Consider the following 21,467-nt stretch of genomic DNA (forward strand, 5'->3'; position numbering starts at 1 on the left):
TGAACTTGCTACTACGTAGTTCAGATTCACTGTAGCACAGGTTGGCCATCAACTCACAGCTGTCTTCCTGCCTCAGCCTCCTGAGTGCTGGGATTACAAGAACATGCCGCCAGGCACCCCTGTTCTTGTCTTGTTTTTTAGAATCTCATTAATTGGTCACTGACAATAGCCCTCATTTCTAGTTCTGATGCTGTTCTCACATTGGTCACTTCTGTTTCACACACTTTTTTTTGGTACCAGGAATCAAACATAGGCCCTCATGCTTGCTGGGCAGGTGCTGTACCAATGAGCTATCTACCTGACCCTTCTCCCACATTTTTGAAAGAGGGTTTTTTTTTTCTTTTTTTGTCCTTTTGAGACAGAGACTCACTGTGGAGCTCAGGTTGGCCTTGAGCTCACTTTTTAGCCCAAGCTGGTCTTGTATGTACAATGAACATCCTGCCTCAGTCTCCCAGAATTCTGGGGTTACAGGCGTTCAGCACCACACCTGGCCTTGAAAGAATTTTTTACCTCCTAAATTTGTGTTTGGTACCTTTTTATGGACTCAAATTATTTCCTATGCTGGTCATTCACGTTTTATGTAATTTGTTTAGCTAGCTTCTTATTAATGTCTTTTGTAGTTCTGCTGATCATTTTTTAAAAAGTAGGCCCATTATCTGTTTAGCCATCATTACCAAACACCATATTGATCTGTTCTGTTACCTCTTCTTTCATCCTTTTGAATAATTTAGCACTATGGTTTTTTATTTCCTTTTGATTTTTCAGTGCTCCATGAATCAGCTTTTGGAAGTTGAGATTTTTTGGAAGCAAAAACTTTACTTGCTTTGTCATCTATGTTTCTCTCTCTCTCTCTCTCTCTCTCTCTCTCTCTCTCTCTCTCTCTCTCTCTCTGTGTGTGTGTGCATGTGCATGCATGCATGTGCTGAGGCTTCTAGGTTGATTATACTAGAAAGCTTTATTGCTAGCATGGAGGCCTCCAGTTAATGTCTGCTTTCAGCAGTGCTCTCTAGATCTGGCTAACTGTTGCCTTTGCCTCTGTTACAGGACCCAGCAACCTCTTTTTATTTGGAAGGGAAGGCTGCAGTTTGATTCTGTACCTAATCTGGGAATGGGCTGCAGTATTGTTAATGACAGAAAGGCTACCCAGATATTGGCATCCAGAAAAAAACAATATCAATAACTATGTTACCATAGTTTTATAGTAATAAAATCAGTCACAATAATCCTCTTTATTATTTCCTATAATTTTGCTTTCTGTTTCTATTCCTTTTCTTTGTCTTGTTCATTATTTTGTGTGACTCTTTTCTAGTACTGTTAATTTCTTTTTATTCCTTGAGATGATCCCTTATCTCACTCGCCTTTCCTCTTTCCAATCATCCATTGATTAGTTTTCTTCTTCCACTGTTTAATTTTTCAAATTTTGTTTTTCCATTCTTTGGCTTTCCACTCCTTCTACACTTAGTAGTATAAAAGAAAGAAGGAAGAAAAAAGTTGAAAGTGGAAAAGAAAAATAACAAAAGGGAGAAAAATCTCCAAGCCTCCCAAAAACCCAATAAAGGAAAAAGAAAAATGATAAAAAGTAAAATAACAAAAATTTAAGATTGAAAAAAAATCCTCTGTATTTTTGGATGAATGGTTTCTTCCAGGATCTGTAGTCTTTGAGTCCAGCAAGTCATAACTTTCTCTGCCTCGCATTAGGGCTTGTGACATGCCCTGTCTGCACCAGAGATTCTTCTGTTTACCCTAGACTGCAGCAGTTGTCCTTCCTTATGTTGGTAGATAGGAAAACAATTGGCTTTTGGTCTCTGCTGGAGGTAGCCTGTGGAGTGGAGGTCTGTGGGGTGAAGGTTCACACAGACTGTTGGACTTAATATCAACAGTCACCAGGCCTGGTTTTTCACTATGGAGGGCAGGGCCTATGTCCTTTGCAACCTGAATTTAAACTTCTCAGGGGGCCTATATCTAACCCGTGCCCTCTCTGTGGTGGTTTCCTTTGGTTGTCATTTGCCTACTCACTTTTATTTAGGACAGGGTCTCCAGAGTCTCACTACATAGATTGGACTTGCAATGATTCTCCTGTTTTCAGCCCCCCACGCACTGGGATTACAGGCGCACGCCACCATGTCCAGTCTCAGTCGCCCTCACAGTCTGCCCCAGAGGGCAGGGCCAGCATGGCACTGCATGCCGTGAATCAAACCCCGGCTGCTGTGCTCTGCCTAAGCAGGTGCTTTAGTCCGCTGAGCTATCTGGCCATCCCTGCCTAACCACTTTGGGAGGGGAACCTGAGCCTCTAAGGTTGCTGGGCAGGTCTGTACTTTCTTCCTGGGTCTGATGGTCTGATGGCCCTCCAGGCCTACCTTCTCTCCACAATTGTCCTTGTCCAGGATCTGGCTGGTTAGTTAGTTGCTTCTTTTGCCCTATACCAATGAAAAGCAGACTGAAGATTCTGCTTGGATTTGGAACCCTGCTATGCAATGTGTGAGCCTATAAATTTGTTTGCTCTAAGATGTGTTGACTCCAACAGCATAGGCTGAGTCCTATAAACATTTGGCTTCAGAATCCTTCTATAGGACGCAGAAGATACAAATGCCTACTTCAAACAGAGATGAGAAAGACCCAATATTCAGTTGTCAGTCTTGCTGCTGCCTATGGGGCTGTTAGGTGTACTTGTTTTGTTTGGATTTTCTACTTAAACATTATCTCTGCAGTCAGGCTTTGTCAGGGTTTTCCTCCACCCCAGGTGCTTGAAACCCTTAATAGACACCAAACTGGGGGTGAGGATGGGAGGAGGTTTGGAAGTATAGAAAAATAGGACAAGTGAATTACCACTCAGTTGTATGTGGGGTTTCCAGGATCGTCTCTAACTTCAAGAGTTCTCTTGGGGAACTCACAGGATTCGGCACATGTTCACAGTTCTGATCATAGCAAAAGGAAACAAAGAAAAATTAGCAAAAGGAGAAGATGTAGGAGATGAAGTTTAAAGGAAAGGCAGCATGAGTTATTTCACAGTTGAGTTACACAGGATGTAATTTCTCCTGAAACTACTCCTAATAACCTGTGTTACATGTTGTCTTTTAGGGAAACTCACTCAAGCTTTGATGTTCAGCATTTTGAGGGGGTTGCTTATGTAGGCATCTAGCCCCTACATGATTAACCTTAGTGGCTGAAGTTCTAGATCTGAGCAGAATTCCTGTAGCAAATTACATTTGTTAGCATAAGCTATCTAGAAAAACTAGGACAGTGCTTCAAGGTCTCACGTATGCAAAAACACTTATCAAACAGAACATCTTCCAAGAACTGAATTCCCAACCAAGGATCAGTCATAAAATCAAGCTTATCTCAAGACTGTGTAGGGTGCAAACAATGCAAACCTAGACTGACTCCTATGTGTAGAGGTCTAACCTGACCAAACCCAAAGCAAGGCGCACCTCTTGATAGTTCTGGTTACTTGCCTTTGGCTGTATAATCATTTACTTTATGCGAGTTAAATAACATATCATCTGATTTTTGCATCTGTTATAATTGTTCCACCCCTAAAATATAAATTCCAGAAGACCAATGATTTTTTTGCCACCATTTCTCCGGTGTTTATAATGGTGTATAGAGCTGGGTTGTGGCCCAATGGGGTAACACTTGCCTAGACAAAAAATACCCAGCACAATAAATAAAACAGTGCTTGACCTATAGTAGTTACACAATGTCTTAATGAATGGAGATTATAATTTATGTAATTACTTAGAAATGCCAACAATTTTGATTGACTAAGTTATTGAGATGTGTTATCCTATGAATGAGATTTTTAAATTTTTTTTCCTCCTCAACAGGTCTATAATTCAATGGCCAGATCTTTTCCTCGAAGGTTTGTCTTGCCCTTAGATATCAGTGTGAATGCTGCTGAGGGTGAGACTCTCAGTCCATTGTCTTATTCTTCAGCCAGTGCTGTGAAGCAGGCTGATGGAAAGGTATGCTATGAATGGACTCTAACCTACGATTTTAAACATTGGAGATGTTGCTTTATTCCTTGGCTATTCCCTACAATGTGTGGTGCCCCATTGGTTTCATAGCATTCAATGGAGCAGGTTAAGGTCATGGAATCTTGCTTGTGTACAAATCACAGAAACTTGGTGGAAATGAACACTGTGTGACTGTTTGTGTTTGGAAACAGACATATGCAACTTTCTAATGGTTGTGAAATGTCTAAGCTTCTGACATTGGCATTGACTGCTCCCACTTTCAAGATCAGTTGTGCTTGCCACAGATATATCATTGTGCAGATGTCAATGCCTTAACTTTAGTAGAATAAAATGCCACTTCCATCTCCTATGCTATTTCACAGCTTATTCACAAACCCAATGTAATATGCATTTATCCTCAAAACAAAAAGAACATCACAAAAATGTTAATGTAACTTTAGATTCTAAGCCATGTCACAAACTTACAGGTTTTTTTTTTAACCTCTTACTAACCAACAGTGAAGAAAATTGGTGAGAATTAAACAATATTTTCAAATCTTTTTGGAATCTCTTTTAGATCTGGTGTGTCCATGAGAATCTACATCATGAAGACTTAGAAGAGGAAGGAGGCATTGAATTTCCCCAGATCAACTATGGTCAATTCAGTGGCAAAAAGTATCATTTCTTTTATGGTTGTGGCTTTCGGCATTTGGTGGGGGATTCTCTGATCAAGGTTGATGTAGTGAACAAGACGCTGAAGGTAATGAAAATCTTCCTTCTCTGAACATTTTCAAAAACCTGTTCCACCCTTTAGATTAATTTCTGTTTTGCTTAAGGTAGCTCTTGAGATTCTTTAATAGTTTAACAGCGCAGTCATTTTGTAAGTTTGAAAAGCATACGGTCACCTAAGTTAGGCGTGTGTTTCCTCTAGGGTATCTAACAAAAGTCCAAGTCCAGAAAAATAACATTAAGCTTAATATTATTTTAGGAGAAATTGTGAGATTGAGGTTTTTGTGACACCTCTATCTTAAATTAATGGGAAATTATAATCACAAAAATTGGTGGTGATGGAATTTGGGAACTGCCAAAATTTTTGGCTTTTTCTCTCCTAAATTCAACTCATCAAGCCTAATTTTTTAATTGTTGCAATATTCTATTGATATACAAATTAATTTTTATGTGACAAAAAGTATAGAAAGCTTTCTAATCACAACTGTCTTTTTTTCAAATACTCTGTGTGTGGGCATATTTGCAGGTTTGGAGAAAAGATGGCTTTTATCCTTCAGAACCTGTCTTTGTTCCAGTACCAGGAAAACAGGAAGAAGATGCTGGAGTTATTCTTTCTGTGGTCATCACTGCAAACCAGGTAAAAGTATTTCTGTCACTCATCAGAAAAAAGTAGGGGTAAGTTATTTGAAGATGACATTTAGTGATGTAGTCCATAGTTTATTCCTACATGGCACCTTCTCCCTTCTCTTTCTTGCCTTACTGTTTGTATATCCTTTTTATCACAATCCATACCTTATTGTTGTTTTAAAGTTCTATTTGTAGAATCATCATAATAATTTATATTTGCATAAGAATGTGCCATTTGCAAAATACTTTCATACCTATTATCTTAGTCCTTAAAACAACTTTGTAGGATATAATTTTACAAACATGGAATTTATAAATTAAAGAAGTTGAAGCATACTTGTATAGGATCTCATAGGGATAAAGCCAATGTTTAATTCTTCTGGATTCTTGTGTAATGTTCATACCACTATCTGTGCTGCCCATTTCAATGAACTGATCTCAAAGTCTGGTATCATAATCCCTGGCCTCATGTTTCAATAATGTTACTCATTAACTTACTTCTTGTTGGGGGCAATCTTATGACAAATAGGTTCACTTTGAATACCAGCTTTAATCAATTATTCGTGGTTGCCCAGGGTTCAGTATTCTGACGCCTTTAAGTAGTTTGGTGGGGAAAGTGCAGTGATCAATTAATGATGTCTGTCACGGGCCTAGGCCTCATGCCATGCACTTGGCACTCTTGTAATTAAATCAGGGCAGATGGAAGTCTGCTTTGCAATGCTGTAGCTTCACTAGCTCCGTAGTAACACAAAATGGAGGCATTTCTAATTTGGAAAAAAGAATTTCTGTATCTCCTAGGAGATTGTGAAGGGGTAAGTAAAGAGATCATTAGACTCAAAGAGAACCTATGAAGGTGATTGCTGTAAACAACTTTATTTCTTCATTTTAAGTGTGAACTTCAGCCATGTTTTCCTTTTCAAGCCATGCAGCAATTCAGCAAACATGTACTGAGTGCATAGACAAGGCATTGTACCTAGGTATAAATGCAAAAATGAATGAAACATGGGCTTTTCCTTAGTATAGTAGAGGCAGACTGACTTTTGATGAAAGAGGGCCTTTTCAGTCTTGTCTTTCCTTTTCTAGAATGAGAGCAATTTTCTCCTCATCTTGGATGCCAGCACCTTTGAAGAACTGGGCCGAGCAGAGGTTCCTGTGCAAATGCCTTATGGGTTCCATGGCACATTTGTACCCCTGTGATGAGATGGCCACAGGCCCAGGAACTAGGTTAAGAACAAGGGTGCTCTGTAAAAAAAGAGCACAAAAGGCACCCTGCTTCTAAAATCATATTTTGTTTTTAAGCTTCTATTAAAATTAGAATTCGTGAGATAATTATGGTTTTGTATTTTTGTTCTTCCTTGTTTATTTATTGAACCGAAGACTTCACATATGCTAGGCACTGTATCACTCAGCCATACCACATGACCACAAATGATTTTTTTTTTTTTTTTTCTTTTGAGACAGGGTCTCACTATGCAGCTCAGATTGGCCTTGAGCTCACTTTGTAGTCTATGCTGGTCTCAAACTTGTGATAATCTTCCTGCCTCAGCCTCATGAGTTCTGGGATTACAGGTGTGTGTGAGCATGCCTGGCTCACAAATGATTTTTATAGCTTTTCTTTGATATTATTAAGCAAGTGTTGATACAATATTTTGAAGACCATTTTAAATATATATTTATTAGATATATTTCCCTGTAAGTAATAATAATAAGAGTATTTCCCTGTAGGCAATAATAATAAGAAAAGATGGAATTAGGTAATTACTATCATCAGATAGGTGAGTGACAGAGGTACTGGGAGAAGATGTACAAATGGCCATAGATAGGCTTAGAACGTTGATCAGAAAAATGCTTCTTTCCGTCACAACCTGCTGGCTATGTTTGGTCCTAAAGTACTCAGGAACCCAGCTTTGGCATGCTTAGAGACCTGGCTATTTCTCTGCTGTCTATAGAAGGTGCTCCTGCAACTGCCAGACATGCCCAATAGACCATCTGGTGCTGTTCCCACCTCTCCCTCAACTGAGCTCAGAGGTGGTTGTTTTGAGGGCTATCACTAAAATCAGGCATTTCTTCTAACCTTCAGGTGCATAGTTTTTCTAGGGATTGATGAAAAGCCAGTAGTTCTTCATTTAGCTGAGCAACAGGTGGCACTAGAGACCATATAATCTCCATATTTCTAAATACTGGTTTTTATCAGCAGCCTTAAACAGCCCAATAAGTCACTCCCTTGCCAGTACCCTTACATTCTCTGGTTCCTTTTTCCTTCAGTAACCCACAAAACCCACTCCTCAGTCAGACTCCAATTTTCAGTCAGTTAAACAGTCATGCTTCCTCTGCATGTTGACTGTTGCTAAAGAAGGCACCCAAACATGTAATTTGGGATCCCTGTGAACTCATGGTTAGGTTTCCCTGTACATACTGGACCAACATAATTTCTTCTTAATTTTTCCTTAAGAGTTATTTTAAACTTTATAACCCAGTCCTCTTTAGTGACATGTCCCATATATACAAATGTCTTGTGTGAGGGTTTGTACTGTAGCAATAAAGTAAAAGGAGGCTGCAGCAGGGACTGCAGCTTCTGCTGCTGTTTGCTGCTGCCTACCTGCCCTGCAATGGACTATTTCTCCTCTGTGATGTCCCTCTGCCATGCCATCTGCCTTAGAACCAGCTGGCTATGGATTGAAGCCTCTACAAACTAACTAGAATGAGTACTTCTAGAATGATAGAATGAGAAGAGCTCTCCTTGGCTCCAATCCCTGAGAAAGGAACAGTGAAAAATTTGAAGAAAAAAAAAAAGATAGACGGTATTGCTACAATGAGTGGCCCCAATTTCCAATTCAACTTGGGCAAGCAAGAGTTTATATACTCATACTCTCTTCACTTTTAAACTCTCCCTGTTCCTTCCATTATCATTTGAGATACCAGTGCTGAGTTTGATAGCAGGCCCAGGCTAGCAATGTCGACCGATTTTAGCTCTCCTTCCTCTCCTTTGAAATTCCTTTATCCTCTACCTCATCCCCAGCTCATATATACATGTGTCTAGATGAGCAGACTAAAGAGGCAGCAGTCTGGAAGCTATGCTTTGAAGGCAAAGTGTAAATTTGAAAGATGGTAGGATGTGCTTTGGAAGTTATTCAGTGATATTGTCACATGTGGGTTGGTTTTAAATCTGCAGAAAGATTTTTTGCTTGATCTAGTCAGGGTGTTGCTTCCTGTGTCCTTGATGACAACAGTGGGAGTTAGTGGAGAATGAGAAGTGGTTGGCAGCTGGAGTGACTTAGGTTAGAACAGTGTCTCTCATGAAGACAGAAATAAGAGTGGCAGATGTCAGCTTAGGCATCGCCATCTTTAGCAAAGGTGGAGATGAAAGACTGTGACACGGGTGAATGGGCAGCAATGGGCAAACAGTGGAGAAAGATGGGGAAGATAAGTTCAAAAGATGCAGTTGAATAATTTGTAGAAACATCTTACATTAAATTTACATTTTCCTCTGCTACATGAATCATCATTAAAAGAGGTAGAGCTTTGGTCAATTTTAAAACATATGAGTAGTTTTGAAATAAAAAACCTAACTGAATCCTGATTAAAATATGTAAGGAGATGTAATTATGAAAAAGATTTCATCTTGCTAATGAGCAACAATTAGTTCTCAACTACTTGAAATTTGAAGATATTTCATTTACATGCATAACAAATTTTATGACTTTTCCCCAGCAAGAACCAGATAAATACAACTGACTTTAACAAAAAGTATAGTGAAAGCATTAAAAAGTTGTGCAGATTTTGAGAAGATAGTGGACTGTACACATGCATTTAACTCTCCTGTCTACAGTCCCATTATAATGACATTAAAGGTATGTCTGTAAATATGAATCCTTATTTTTAGTTAGACAGAAACAAATAGAAAACAGATCCCTGGAGAATGCCATCTAGATCATGAAGAAGGCTGGCAGATAAAATCCCTCTGAGAGAGTTCCTGAGGTGTTTAGCCTCAGTTTAGAAGGGAAAAGAGAATAGGCAGGACAGCACTGTGAAATAGAGGGGAAAAAAGATTGCCATCTACTTTTCTTTCTGTACAAGAATGAAAGGAATACAATCATCAAACCCAGGATAAAATCTGCCAAAGGAATTATGATTCAAATAGGAGATATATTTAAATAAGATATGATTTGGAAAAAGTGTTGGTTGGTAAGAAAGCATTATAAACAGGGATCATTTCCTTTTTAAGAAAGATAATGTAAATAAAAATGTTAGATATAAGAAAAAAATAAAAAATACAACTATAAGGACACTAAATAAGAAATATGTGAGGTTTTATATAGTGCTTTAAGGTAAGAAAGGCATTCCTAAAAGTGAAACATAAAAGAGAAAGCAAAGGAGCAAAATGCATTCTCAGGTCCAGAGCCGACCTGAACAAATGCAGGAGACAGTAGCATAGAAAAAATTGGAAATCACACACCTGAACTCTCTGAAATAATAGCGCCAGAAGTAAAGAAACAACTGCAGAAAGCTATAGAGGAAATCAGATCAGAAATAATTTCTGAAGTAAAAAAAGAAATGATAACTATAATGAAAGAATTACTAAGTTCTTCTAAAGAAGACATTGATAAAAAAATAGAGGTGAATAGAAGAATGATGGAATCCTTGAATGAGTAATATAGGAAAGAAATAGAAGGCATGAGGTAGATTCAGAGAGATATACAGGAAATTAAAACCTCAGTTACAAGCTGGAAAAACCATTGGAATGAAAGTGAAAATAGACTTTCAGGCCTTAAAGACACCATTCCATCTAGTGAAAAGGTAAGAAAGGGGCCGGGGAGATGGCTCAGTAGAATAAACACTTCCCTGGCAAGCGCAAGGGCCTGAGTTCAATCCCCAGTTCTGCCAACCGCCCCCCCCCCAAAAAAAAACAAAAACAAAAAGCAAAACAAAACAAAAAAGCCCTGGCAGATTTCTTTTCACAAACCAAGTCAAGAAGAGCATGGAGCAAAGTACTACAAGTCTTGCAAGAAAACAAATTCCAACCCAGACTGTTATACCCTGCAAAAACTCTTTTCAAGTTTAATGGAGAAGTAAAATACTTCCATGACAAAGACCAACTAAAGAATTTCATGACAAAGCCAACCTTACACAGATATCTACTAAAAGATATTCTAGAGTAGGATCAAAATGACCACTACTCCTTGAATGAGAACAGACACCCATCAAATAGGGCAAATAATTAAACAAAGGAGAAAAAGCAGGTTAACATGTCAGACTTAAGTCAGTATATCTCAATTCACCAACTAAAAGAAATAGACTGGCAGAGTGGACTAGGAAGCAAACTCCAACAATAGGCTGTGTAAGACTTCGGCTATCAATTGATTGGTTTATCTTAAAAGTTTTGTGTCCAGCTGGTAATTTCAATAATTCTATGATTTGTGCCTCAGGAATGCAGTTGTTTTCATGAATCATAAATAATGCTTTGTCCTGGCTTATGGCTTTTTGACTTAGAAATAAATTTTCTTCAAGATTAGAATTCAGTGTAGATGCTGCCAAAGTCCTTATCAATTTGAATGTGGGGAAATTAAAGAAATCATGTACTAAATAAAAAGGTACTCTATACTATACATCTTAATTTTGGAATATGTCTATAAAATAAACGTGTGTACATTGTTCTCAAAAAAAGAGAAAGCAAAAATGAATAAAGTATGTTAGAATAAAATTAAGAAAAAAACTGCAACGGAGAAAGAATATCGAAAAGTTAAACAACTGGTAGTTGCTCAGCTGAAACTATTTGTGATATTTATAAAGCAAAAGATTAACCTCAAAAATTGACTTAGAATTTCTAAAAATCAGTAAAGTAAGGCAAATAACCAAGTAAAATATGAACAGCAAAAATATGAACAAACAACTTGTAGGGGTGAAAATTGAAGTTGTTTCTAGTTTTCCCTAGTACAAAAATTACAACACAAGCATCCTGGTATACAGCCCCATGCTCTCATGTAATAGAATTTTTGGCATTCAACCTGGAGGGTAAGAATGGTTGGAAGGGGGGAAGGGGATGGGAAAATGACAACCAAGATTCAGGTGTGTTATGTACATGTACAAATCATGATGTATTGCAAACACGCTACCATTATGTATTTCAAACACATACTAAATGAAAAAGAAAAAGTAAAGTAAAAGGGCTAAGTCCCATGTCTGGTTTTGTCAAACAACCAAAGATTTAGAATGGCAAGAAGATGTTTAAGCAGAGATAATACAGAGATGTGGGAGCACCAGCCTAAGGTAACCATGAGAGTATAAATAGCTTGATAGTTCACAGGAGGTTCTGAAAGTTGTTCTAGTACTTCCTTGGACAGGACTTGGAGGCTTAGTCTATCTTATGTGGATGTGAACACTGAAGGATCCTCTGGTTGACCTCTAGGAATCACAGATCTGATGACATCTTTCCAGTATATACTTATATACTTCATCTTAATGCACAGGGAGTGAAGTTTGAACATACATAGGTTAGCAATATATTCTTAAGATATTGACCCAAGCATGAGTTCTGCCTTGGCTTTGCTCTCCTTAAAGTCCTGGAAGAAGACCACTTCACTGCCAAACAAAACTGACTGATGGCATTTTCTAACCTAGGCACAGTGCCTAGCAGTCCAGGTGTTGGTAAAATTGAGTATATAACTGAGGTTTAAAATACAGGTCTCTTTTCTCCCTAAACTCAACTCCTATCATGAGCCAGTATCCAGACTCAAGGAAATTGAGTGTGTTGTGCACATGGGAGGGGGAAAGGGAGAGTTGGGTAGCATTTGGGTCAGCTTTCCATGAGAAGGCAGGAAATGGAATACATTAATTGTACATACTGTACAATACACAAACTACTTGAGTAGCGAGTTTGAAGTTTTTTTTCCCCCTCCTGTGAGTATAGATCCAAAGAATAAACCACAAGCATCTTTGATATGATCACAATTGTGACTTCACCCGTGAGTACATAAGGCTCTCTTGATGCATGGAAAAAAGATTCAAGCAGATGAAAATTCCCTGGAGAGGAACTAGGAGATAAGAAATGTGTAGGGCCTCCCACATCAGTTCTTTATTATTATTTTTTTAATAAAAGGTAAGCACTTATTCCATTGAACTATCTCCCTGCCCCAATTCTTTTAAACCCTCTCTACAATGAGGAAGATGGGATAGACATATAAAAATGTGTGAATGTCTGCTACATAACATTAATTTAATGCAGAATGAGGGGTTTAATGGAAGTTAAGGGAATGGGAAAAAGAATCAAGCTTATATCATGCACAGGTACAAATTCCCTATGTTGAATGTCATCATTATACCTAAAATGTATACTTAACACCTTAAACAATAATAAAAGATTTAAGGCAGAATGTATACAATATATAGCTAGTGACAAGACATTTGAGATAAATCACAATGGGGGCTATATTTTTGTCACCATAATTTTATCTTTTCTAAATGTACAAGAATTTCTGATAGATGGGCCCACGAATGCTTGTGGGGAACGGTGGTTTTCGAATTTTCCTTAGTGAAAGTCATTAGATAATAGCCCGAAAGTAGTACTGATACAGGGAGAAAAACTGGTCTCAGGTGGGTGACCTCCAAACAATATAGGGAACCTCCAAATGACATAGGGAAAAACGATCTCTGGACCTGACCTGCACGAGTTCATGTTCTCTAAAACTGAAAAATGAATTTTAGGAACAAACGGAGGTTATGAGCAGAATATATTTATTGAGAGAAAGAAAGCTCCTGTCTAAGGGGGGGGTGCTGAGCAGGTAGTGCCCCCCCCCCAAGATGTCTCTTGCAGGGACTTTTATAGAGGAAGACCATGTGGTGAGGCGAGTCTAAGGTGGTGAAGACATGAGAACTCGCTTAGGTGGGAATGAGGTGGGAAAAAACTATGGTCAACCAATGAGATTACAAGCGCCATTGCTCAGGTAAAATTGATTAAATCCAGTATCAACTGGGAAAGCGAGTCATGTAGCAAGTGGGCATGAATACAGGACAGGGTCTCTTTCTGTTGGGGGTTGGGCTAGTAACTCTTTTGGGCTCTTTCAAGTTGATTGATACTATTTAGGACATCAATCCCTAATGCCCATCCCTAGGGAAGTATGTAACTGTGTTTCCTCTTTTTGTCTTGGTCTTCAGGCCTGGCCCATATGGGAGTGTCTGTCTCTTCCAAGTTGCAAAGTCATCTTGTCTTCCATCTTGTCTCCTTGAGGGCCTGACCCTGTCTAACTGCCTATAATATTTCTATCTAACTCGGCTGCCTACAACAGTACCACTTCTGGAAGCCCCGTAGTTGTACAGGCGCTCTCAGATTCTGGTTCCTTTTACGTTTTAAGTACACAAAGCCCTCAGATTTGGAGTTTCAGGGTCTACTCCAGCTCAGGGTTTTCTACAGAGAGTACAGAGAAAGCTTAAAGTAGTCACTGGAGGACACAGAATGTGCCCAAACCCGCTCTGAGCTCATGGTATGACCTCTCGCCGAGCCACTGACTCCGCACACATTGCTTCGCGCTATCCTAGGGCACTCAGACAAGTGACAGATGAGGGTCACTATCTCTCTGCCGGACTAGAGGAGCTCCGGACCTCTGGCCCCACCGGACAGCGAAGGAAGGAGCGCTTCCGGGAACCAGGGAGCCTGCTCTGCGCAGGCGCACAAGACCACACAGCTCCCGGCCTGGCAGAGGGAGGAGTCAAGAGTCACCGGTGCCCGGCGTCACCTGGAGACAATGAGCTCGGCGGGTTCGGGCGGTCGCCGCCAGGCACGAGTGTCTCGCCTCATCTCGTTCAGCGCAAGCCATCGGCTGCACAGGTGCGGTGTACCCACGGGCGTCGCGACTGGAAACGTTGCCGTGGGCGGGGCTGGGGGCGTGGTCGGGCTTGGGAGTGTCACGCGAGGACGGGGCAGGGCTGGAGGGTGACGTCAGCGGACAGGGGCTGGGGACGGCGCCGGCGCGGGTCCGGCCTCGCGAGAGCGGTGGCGCGCAGACTCCGGGGAGCCCTAGAGGAGGCAGTGCGGTGCGTAGGTTATCGCAGCAGCTAGCGTGCGCCACCCTGCCATCACACCCCTAGGCGGCGCTCTGGAGCGGTTGCTCCAGAGTCCCTTAGTTTACTCCTAAGGCTTCCTGTGAAGTTCAGCAGAGTTAAGCTTGCCTAACCCGAGCCTTGTAAACACTCCGTAAACGTTAGCAGAGATTTTATGCAGGAGCGTGAGCTACTGTATGTAGTATATCAGTGGTTGGCAACTTCTGTCCCCCTTTGAGCCCGCGATGACATGAACCTCGACGGTCAGTCGTTGCCTTCGCAGTTGCCCCAGGTGGGGTTTGAGCCTCTAGCCTTCAAGCGGCTTGCAGTGAAGTTGATGAGTTTCACTACTCACTGGCAAGCTCTACCCTCGGAACTTCTGCTTCCTCCTCTGTGAAAGGAGGAAAATAATTTTATTTTTATTTTTATTCTGTATTTAGGGCAGAGTCTACAGGGTCTCACGACGTAGATCAGCCCCGTCGAGATTGTCCTGTTTTCAGCCTCCCAAATTCTGGGATTACAGGCACGTGCCGCCACGCCCAGTCTCGATCACTTTCTCTGCACACCCCGGGGGCAGGCCGGCGGCGGGCTGGGGATCAGATCCGGCCGATGTGCTCTGCCCAAGCAGGTGCTTTAGTCCGCTGAGCCATCAGGCCGGATGAGGAAAATAATTTCTAGCCATCAGGATTCATCCATTTATTACTGGAAAAGGGTTTATGTTGTGCTTTAAAGCCTTGTGCTAGGTGACAGGGTTTTTTTCAGGGACCAACAGACACGTGTCACTGCCCCATCTGAAGTTTATATGTATTCAGTTTTGTGGACAGTGGGGTGATACCTTTGTTCAAAAGCTTTGTGAACTATAGCTCTCAAGTTTGAAAAGTGGTTGGGATAGTAAGGTTTTCAAAAGGAAAGAGACTGGATAATAGAAGATCAAACATACGAGGGAGATAAAGACATAGAAAATGGAAAGTTGGGTGGGTAGAGATAAACAAATTCATTGTTTTTTAACTGAAATAACAACAACAATAAACAAATTCATTGTTTTTTAACTGAAACAACAAATTTGTTTAGAGATAAACAAATTCATTGTTTTTTAAACTGAAACAACAGCTAACAATTGTAATTTTAAAAATTTGCCCAATTTGAATATCCTGCAACAGATTGGTAAGGTTTTCAGTAAGCAATAGTTGATTGAGTCAGAGTAGAGGGAGACTTAAAAAGAGGATACTGAGGTCATGTAATTATTTTTCAGAGGAAATGAGATCTTAAGCTGCTTAAAGGGACAGATTTCCTCTTGTGTTTTTCAGTCTGCTGTTGCTTCATTGTGGACTTTCATTTTGCATAGTAGGTACTCAGTAAATGTTTAGTGAATTGAATGAAAGGACCGTGAGATGGGCTGGAATCTTTCTGTGAAGCAAAGGGGTTGAATTTAAAGTTTATTTACTGTAATTTGCAGTAGTACAGTAGTGAAATTAGAAAACATACTTTGGTTACCTAAATGGAGATGAATAATGAAATCGAAGTGATTTCTCCATTTGGTGAGTTAAAGTAATAACAAATTATAAAACTTTTCAAAGACCAGAGCAAATAATAAGTATGTGGAACAGAAAAAGGGTCTGAATATGACATGAGTCATGCCTACTTTCTTCTTTTATTTTTTTGGTCAGCAAATCCCTGAGTAATGAGGAAAACTTGAAACTCTTTGGAAAATGCAACAATACAAATGGCCATGGGCACAATTATAAAGGTGAGAGAAAAACTGGTGAAATTGTAATTTTTTTTAATAAGGATGTAAGAGTGTTTGCAAATGTAGGCATAATGAGAAAGAATCTTAGGGACAGTGCGAATGCTTTAAACAAGAAGTTAAGTAGAAGTTCAAAGTGAAAAGCTGTTGTCTTGGTTGCCTGTGTCTTAAATATTACCTTATAATTGTCTACTCTGTTGTAGATAGTCCAAGCCAAGGATGGTAGAATGAACTTTTTCTTTGGCTTTAGAGAATATAACAGAAAATTTTGGGCACTGTGTTTCCTTCTGGTTGTGTATCACTGAAGCTAATGTTAAAATTGTGCTATAGTGTTTCAGGAGATATGTTTAAGATGATTAAAACTTTTTTATATATACATGTACTCACACATCAAATGGTGCCCCTTTAATATGTGTAGTTTTTGTGTGTCAGTTAACAAAGTTCTGTGTGGAATCTCATAGCAAAAGCAGAATTTAAAAACTAGATTTATTCTTTGACTAAATAATAACTGACAAAGGGGAAACACTGTCTGGCAGAAAATTAGCTTGGTTCTCTAAGAAAGTTAAGTATTATAATTTGTGCAAAAATAAGAGATTTGATTCTTTGGGACACAGCTGATGCCTTGCAACTGAGCTGTGTGGTGCAGTGGCATTTAAAAAGGGCAGGTGGGGCATCAAGAGATCAGGATTTCTTATTTAGTTATTTATGATATCGCTTAATCTCAGTGTACTCGTTTATTATGTAGTACCTAATGGTATTTGTGTGGACTTGAAAATAGTACATATTTTTAGAAGTTACTAATTTGTAAAGTAGTTACTAATCAAGATTTTTGACATGTTTCATATAAGCATAATTTTATAAGGTTGCAGACCCTAGTTTGATTCCCTGTCCCACATACTAGGCCAGCCACCAAAACCGGGTATGGTGGCACACAGCGGTAATCCCAGTGCTGGGGAGGCTGAGACAGGAGGATCTCTATGAGTCTGAGCTGTGTAGCAAGATCCTGTATCAAACATACAAAGAAATAAAAGATTAAAAAATTTATTTTATTTTATTCTTTATTTATTTTTTGTATTTTTTAGGGAAGGGTCTACAGGGTGTTCAGGGTCTCACTACTAGATCGGACTCACAGTGATCCTCCTATCTATAGCCTCCCAAGAGCTGGGATTACAGGCGTGTGCCACCATCTCAGTGTGCCCCAGGGGCTGGGCTGGCACAGCAGGCCCGGGGATTAAAACCCCAGCCCCTGCTTGTAGGCGCTTTAATCTCCTGAGCTATTTGGCTGGTCCTTAAAAAATTTTAAAAAGGAAACATAAATCATAGGGCACAAGCCATGAACTGTATTTAGCAAATTGTAAAAAAAGAATAAGTTTTCCCTTATTCGAGGAGAAAGCTATTTCTCTTTTTAGTGATTTGCTTGCTCAGAAAGATACTTTCAAGAAGTGGCCCAATTCAGTGACTAGCTGGACACCTGCCTGTCCATTTTCTACTTCTATAAGTAGACATAGAAAACAGCCCTATCCTCCTTGTATACCCACATTGTGAGCAGAATTTATACCTGTTTAGCCAGTTTGCTGTAGTTAGCCAAAGCCCCCACTAAGGTTCTCTGTCTTGGGTAAATCTTGCTTTGATAGATAATAAGGTCTTACCCAAGAGGACAAACTTTAGGAGGAAAATGTAAGTATAGCTTTGGGAGCTAGAGATCTAATGATTCATATTGCTGACTTGTGCTTGAATGTTTGTCTGTGGAAAATCATGTTGTTTTCTGGCATTTTTTTCCTTCCCCATAGTTGTGGTGACAGTACATGGAGAGGTATGTGCTGCAGATATTTGTGTGCTTTTGTGTCCCTGCTCAGCCAACTGTCTCGTTTGCTTCATTGTTGTCCTTTGTGTGTGGTGACTGCTGCTGTTCCAGGCCTCTCCTTGCTCAGTGTCGTCTGTAATGGACTGTGTGCAGGCAGGGAGAAAAGCTGAACAGTGAAAGGGACGTGAGACGTATGTTGCTTCTGTGCTGAGAACGATGATTATCTCTGCAACATGTGGCCAGCGTGTGCACTGTACAGCCTTTAATAATTTGCCAGAAGTTTGCATCTGGGGACCCTGTTAAGGTTACTCACTCTTGTTTCTTCTTTAGATTGATCCTGTTACAGGAATGGTTATGAATTTGACTGACCTAAAAAACTACATGGAGGTAATGCCATATTGGGTGCTTGTCATGTGCTGTCCTTTCTGTGAATGTCTGGTGGCACGTTTTTACCACCTCAATTATCTGCTGAGGTTCTATGACTTCGTAAGTGGAGTTGGGTGTGGGAGTGGAAGGCTGCTTGGAGGAACCGCTTGGCCCTCTAAGAGTCTCCATAAGGGCAAGTAGTCATGCAGGTGTTGTCGCAGTGGGGAGAAATACACCCTGCTCACCTTGGGTGCCTTGTTGGAATATCCTGATTTCTTCCGTTTTAACAGCTTCTACCCTTTCTTCAGGATGGCTCTCTCCCTTAAGCTTTCTGTTACTCCTCTGAACATTCCTTGTGTCTTTAGTCATAGATATTTAATTCTGTCTTTTCTTAATCACTCTGGCTTTATCATGAACTTACTGGGACAGTTCATTATAGGAATCCGCACACATATTCAATAAAGAACTTACTGATTGTGTTGTCACAAACTTCTTATATTGGAAGAGATTTTATTTTTGAGACAGAGTCTCACTAGGTAGTTCAGGTTGGTTTTGAGAGCTCACTATATAGCTCAGGCTGGCTTCAAATTCTTAGGGTCTGGGGCTGGAGAGATGGCTCGGTGGTCTAAGGCACCTACTTGAAACAGGCTTGGCAAAGCACAGGGACCACGGTTCGATCCCCCGGCACCACATGCCAGCCAGCCCCGCCCCCTTGTGGGCTGAGCTGGCCACACACACACACACACAATAAATAAATGTAATAAATAAAAATAAATAAATAATTAAAAAAACAAAACAAAACAAAAAAAACAAATTCTTAGGGTCCTCCTGCCTCAGCCTGCTGAATTCTGGGATTACAGACATGTGTCGTCACACCAGGCATGTATTATGACATTTTAGACCAGATTGTCCAAACCAGTTATTTCATTATGTAGGTTAAGCAGGTGCTTTAATCCACTGAGCTATTTGGCCGATCCTAAATTTGCCTGTTTTGCACAAGTGTTTTGATTTAAGTTTTAGGAGGCCAGAGAAGGAAAGCCAGTAGCACAGACTACGTGTGCTGCTTTTTCTAGGGTGTGAAAGACAGTGCTCAAAAATTGTTGGTTGAGTAAATAAACAAGAGAATGTGCGAATAGATACCACTGTGCTTAGAGAGCTTTAGGGAGATAGATAGTTTTTGGGTTTACTGGGAGCATAAAATATGAATATACAATGTAAGGTAATACTGGAAAGCCTGAAGCAACTGCGGTTGAACACCTAAGGCACGGTTTGCTGTGCTTTTTTTCTCCTTTATGTACCTGAAGTATACCACATTCCCATTACTAAAAGTGGCTCGTAGCATCTTGAGTGAAATTCACTGGAGGAGTTGGGACCAGGACAGGGTGTGAAGATAAAGCTGAAATACATTTTCTTGATATTCACATAAGATATCTCTTCATTTGATCTATTTAAAAATGAATTAATCTGAGATTTACACTATATATAATTCTGGTTTTGCTCAAGAAATGATCCCTATTCTTATTACTTAAAACCATATGATATGAAAAATTAGTTTTATAAGTGCTTAGATTTTTGTCCAAGAGCTAAAAGTAAAAACCTAAAAGGAAGGGCAATTACAATCCTTGCTAACAACAAAAAAGAAACATTATACTAATATATGTAAGTATTAAGAAACAATATTCTTTATGTATTTATACCTTTTCTTCTCAGAGTCCAAGGTCATTCTTAAATTACTCTTCATAGCAGAAATTTAGAACTACATATATAATTTCAGTCTAGGACTGCTTTATAAAATACAGTGCTCAGTTGGGATCTTTGTCCAGTGATATTGTGGCACTGTTCTGTAGGGAAGAATGTTGTGGAAGTGTTTCTTATAACTTTTGGGACAGAATTCAAACATGTGAAACTAAATTCTGAGTCATGGTGGCTTGAGTTTCAAGAAAGCTGTAGGAATTCTCCTCTGTAGTTTTTCAGTAACAAGAATAACTAATCATTTACAGGAGCTAGGCCTGATTTACACTTGTAAGATTGTTTATAGACGTATACAAAGATATAATACTTAACAGGTACTGAGTTCATGGCTAAACAATATATTAAAGTTGAGAGGCTTTTGGAGGTGGTGCCTTTTGGAATTTGAGTCATAAGTCGAATAAATGGATTTTCCCTTTTTTTGTCTGCAGGAAGCAATTACAAAGCCCCTAGACCACAAGAACCTGGATCTGGATGTGCCATACTTCGCTGATGTTGTAAGGTGGGTGTCACCACCTTGCCTTTCATAAAGACTGAGAAGAATTGGATCTAAACTTCTTTCAAATTACTTGTGATTTCTAAAGTTTTAGTTTACTATGTCCCACAATACTAAAATTTCTGTAAATATTAAACATGAAATTATATTTTTATTATTTGCATTTTGAACTTTTTTACTTTTTTTTCTACAGCACGACAGAAAATGTAGCTGTGTACATCTGGGACAACCTCCAGAAATTTCTTCCCGCGGGAGTTCTTTATAAAGTAAAAGTATATGAAACTGACAATAATATTGTGGTCTATAAAGGAGAATAGTTCTTGAGGATTAACATTGTAAAAAGACTAGTTTCTTTCCATATTTGAAAAAGATCTTTGTCCCCTTCACTATAAAGCAGTCATTACATGATTTTTGTACCTGTGCATTGTGTTGTGGCATGCCTGCTTTACTGAAATCATTGTAAGCCCTGGTATAAACTTGTCTGTTTTAAAATCAAATGTATCTTGAACAGTTTGTTTTCTTTGTATGGTGCTGGAGATCAAGTCTAGGGCCTTACATATGTGTTCTCCCAATGAGCTTTATGCTAGTCCCTCTGAATATCACTTGAAGCGTCTTTTTTCGGTAAAATTTTTTAAATTTTAAAGATTTAAATGGATTGGGATTCATTAGAAATACAGTTACACAGAATAAAAATTCAGGAATTCATCAGCGTTGGCCGCCAATATGTATTTCTTTGTGGCTTTTCACCTTTATTTATTTTTTTCCTGCCTCAGGTTTATTTGTACAAAGAGCACAGGAGGACGCCAGCCCCCACAGATGGCACCCCAGGGGTCGCACCAGTCCTTCTGTTTTTGTATCAGCAGATAAGAGGCTTCTACTGTGGAGCCTTCACAGGGGCCTGGGCACCTTTGGGAGCCTGGGCTGGAGCAGATGCTGGAGCCTGGGCCTTTGGCTGGCAAGGCCTTT

General features: G+C 39.7%; 2 protein-coding genes across 5 annotated transcripts in view; both read left to right on the plus strand.

Moving 5' to 3' along the window:
* Bco2 (beta-carotene oxygenase 2) overlaps window positions 1–6,632 on the plus strand; it is a 49,776-nt gene extending 43,144 nt beyond the window's left edge. For all 4 annotated transcript variants that reach the window (XM_023706621.1, XM_004646363.2, XM_023706622.1 and 1 more), the window contains 4 exons: window positions 3,825–3,962; window positions 4,531–4,713; window positions 5,209–5,319; window positions 6,393–6,632. In XM_023706621.1, coding sequence (XP_023562389.1) covers window positions 3,825–3,962; window positions 4,531–4,713; window positions 5,209–5,319; window positions 6,393–6,506 — 546 coding nt within the window. In that variant the 3' untranslated portion in view covers window positions 6,507–6,632. The remainder of the gene's footprint in view (window positions 1–3,824; window positions 3,963–4,530; window positions 4,714–5,208; window positions 5,320–6,392) is intronic.
* A 7,205-nt stretch (window positions 6,633–13,837) lies between these two features.
* Window positions 13,838–21,144, plus strand: Pts (6-pyruvoyltetrahydropterin synthase). Its single transcript, XM_004646365.2, has 6 exons — window positions 13,838–14,130; window positions 16,010–16,089; window positions 17,877–17,899; window positions 18,221–18,277; window positions 20,437–20,507; window positions 20,695–21,144. The coding sequence occupies exons 1-6, from the start codon at window positions 14,048–14,050 to the stop codon at window positions 20,816–20,818; spliced, it is 438 nt and encodes a 145-aa protein (XP_004646422.1). The 5' UTR covers window positions 13,838–14,047; the 3' UTR covers window positions 20,819–21,144.
* The last annotated feature ends 323 nt before the right edge of the window (window positions 21,145–21,467 follow it).

The sequence above is a fragment of the Octodon degus genome, unplaced genomic scaffold (assembly GCF_000260255.1).
Source record: "Octodon degus isolate 3935 unplaced genomic scaffold, OctDeg1.0 scaffold00266, whole genome shotgun sequence".
NCBI lineage: Eukaryota > Metazoa > Chordata > Mammalia > Rodentia > Octodontidae > Octodon > Octodon degus.

What these genes read in the sequence shown, in the direction of transcription:
- Pts (XM_004646365.2), top strand. Translation starts at nt 14,048, where the DNA reads ATGAGCTCGGCGGGTTCGGGCGGTCGCCGCCAGGCACGAGTGTCTCGC. An exon ending in GCAAGCCATCGGCTGCACAG is followed by an intron (nt 14,131 to 16,009) that starts GTGCGGTGTACC and finishes TTTTTTGGTCAG; the next exon opens with CAAATCCCTGAGTAATGAGG. An exon ending in TACTTCGCTGATGTTGTAAG is followed by an intron (nt 20,508 to 20,694) that starts GTGGGTGTCACC and finishes TTTTTTCTACAG; the next exon opens with CACGACAGAAAATGTAGCTG.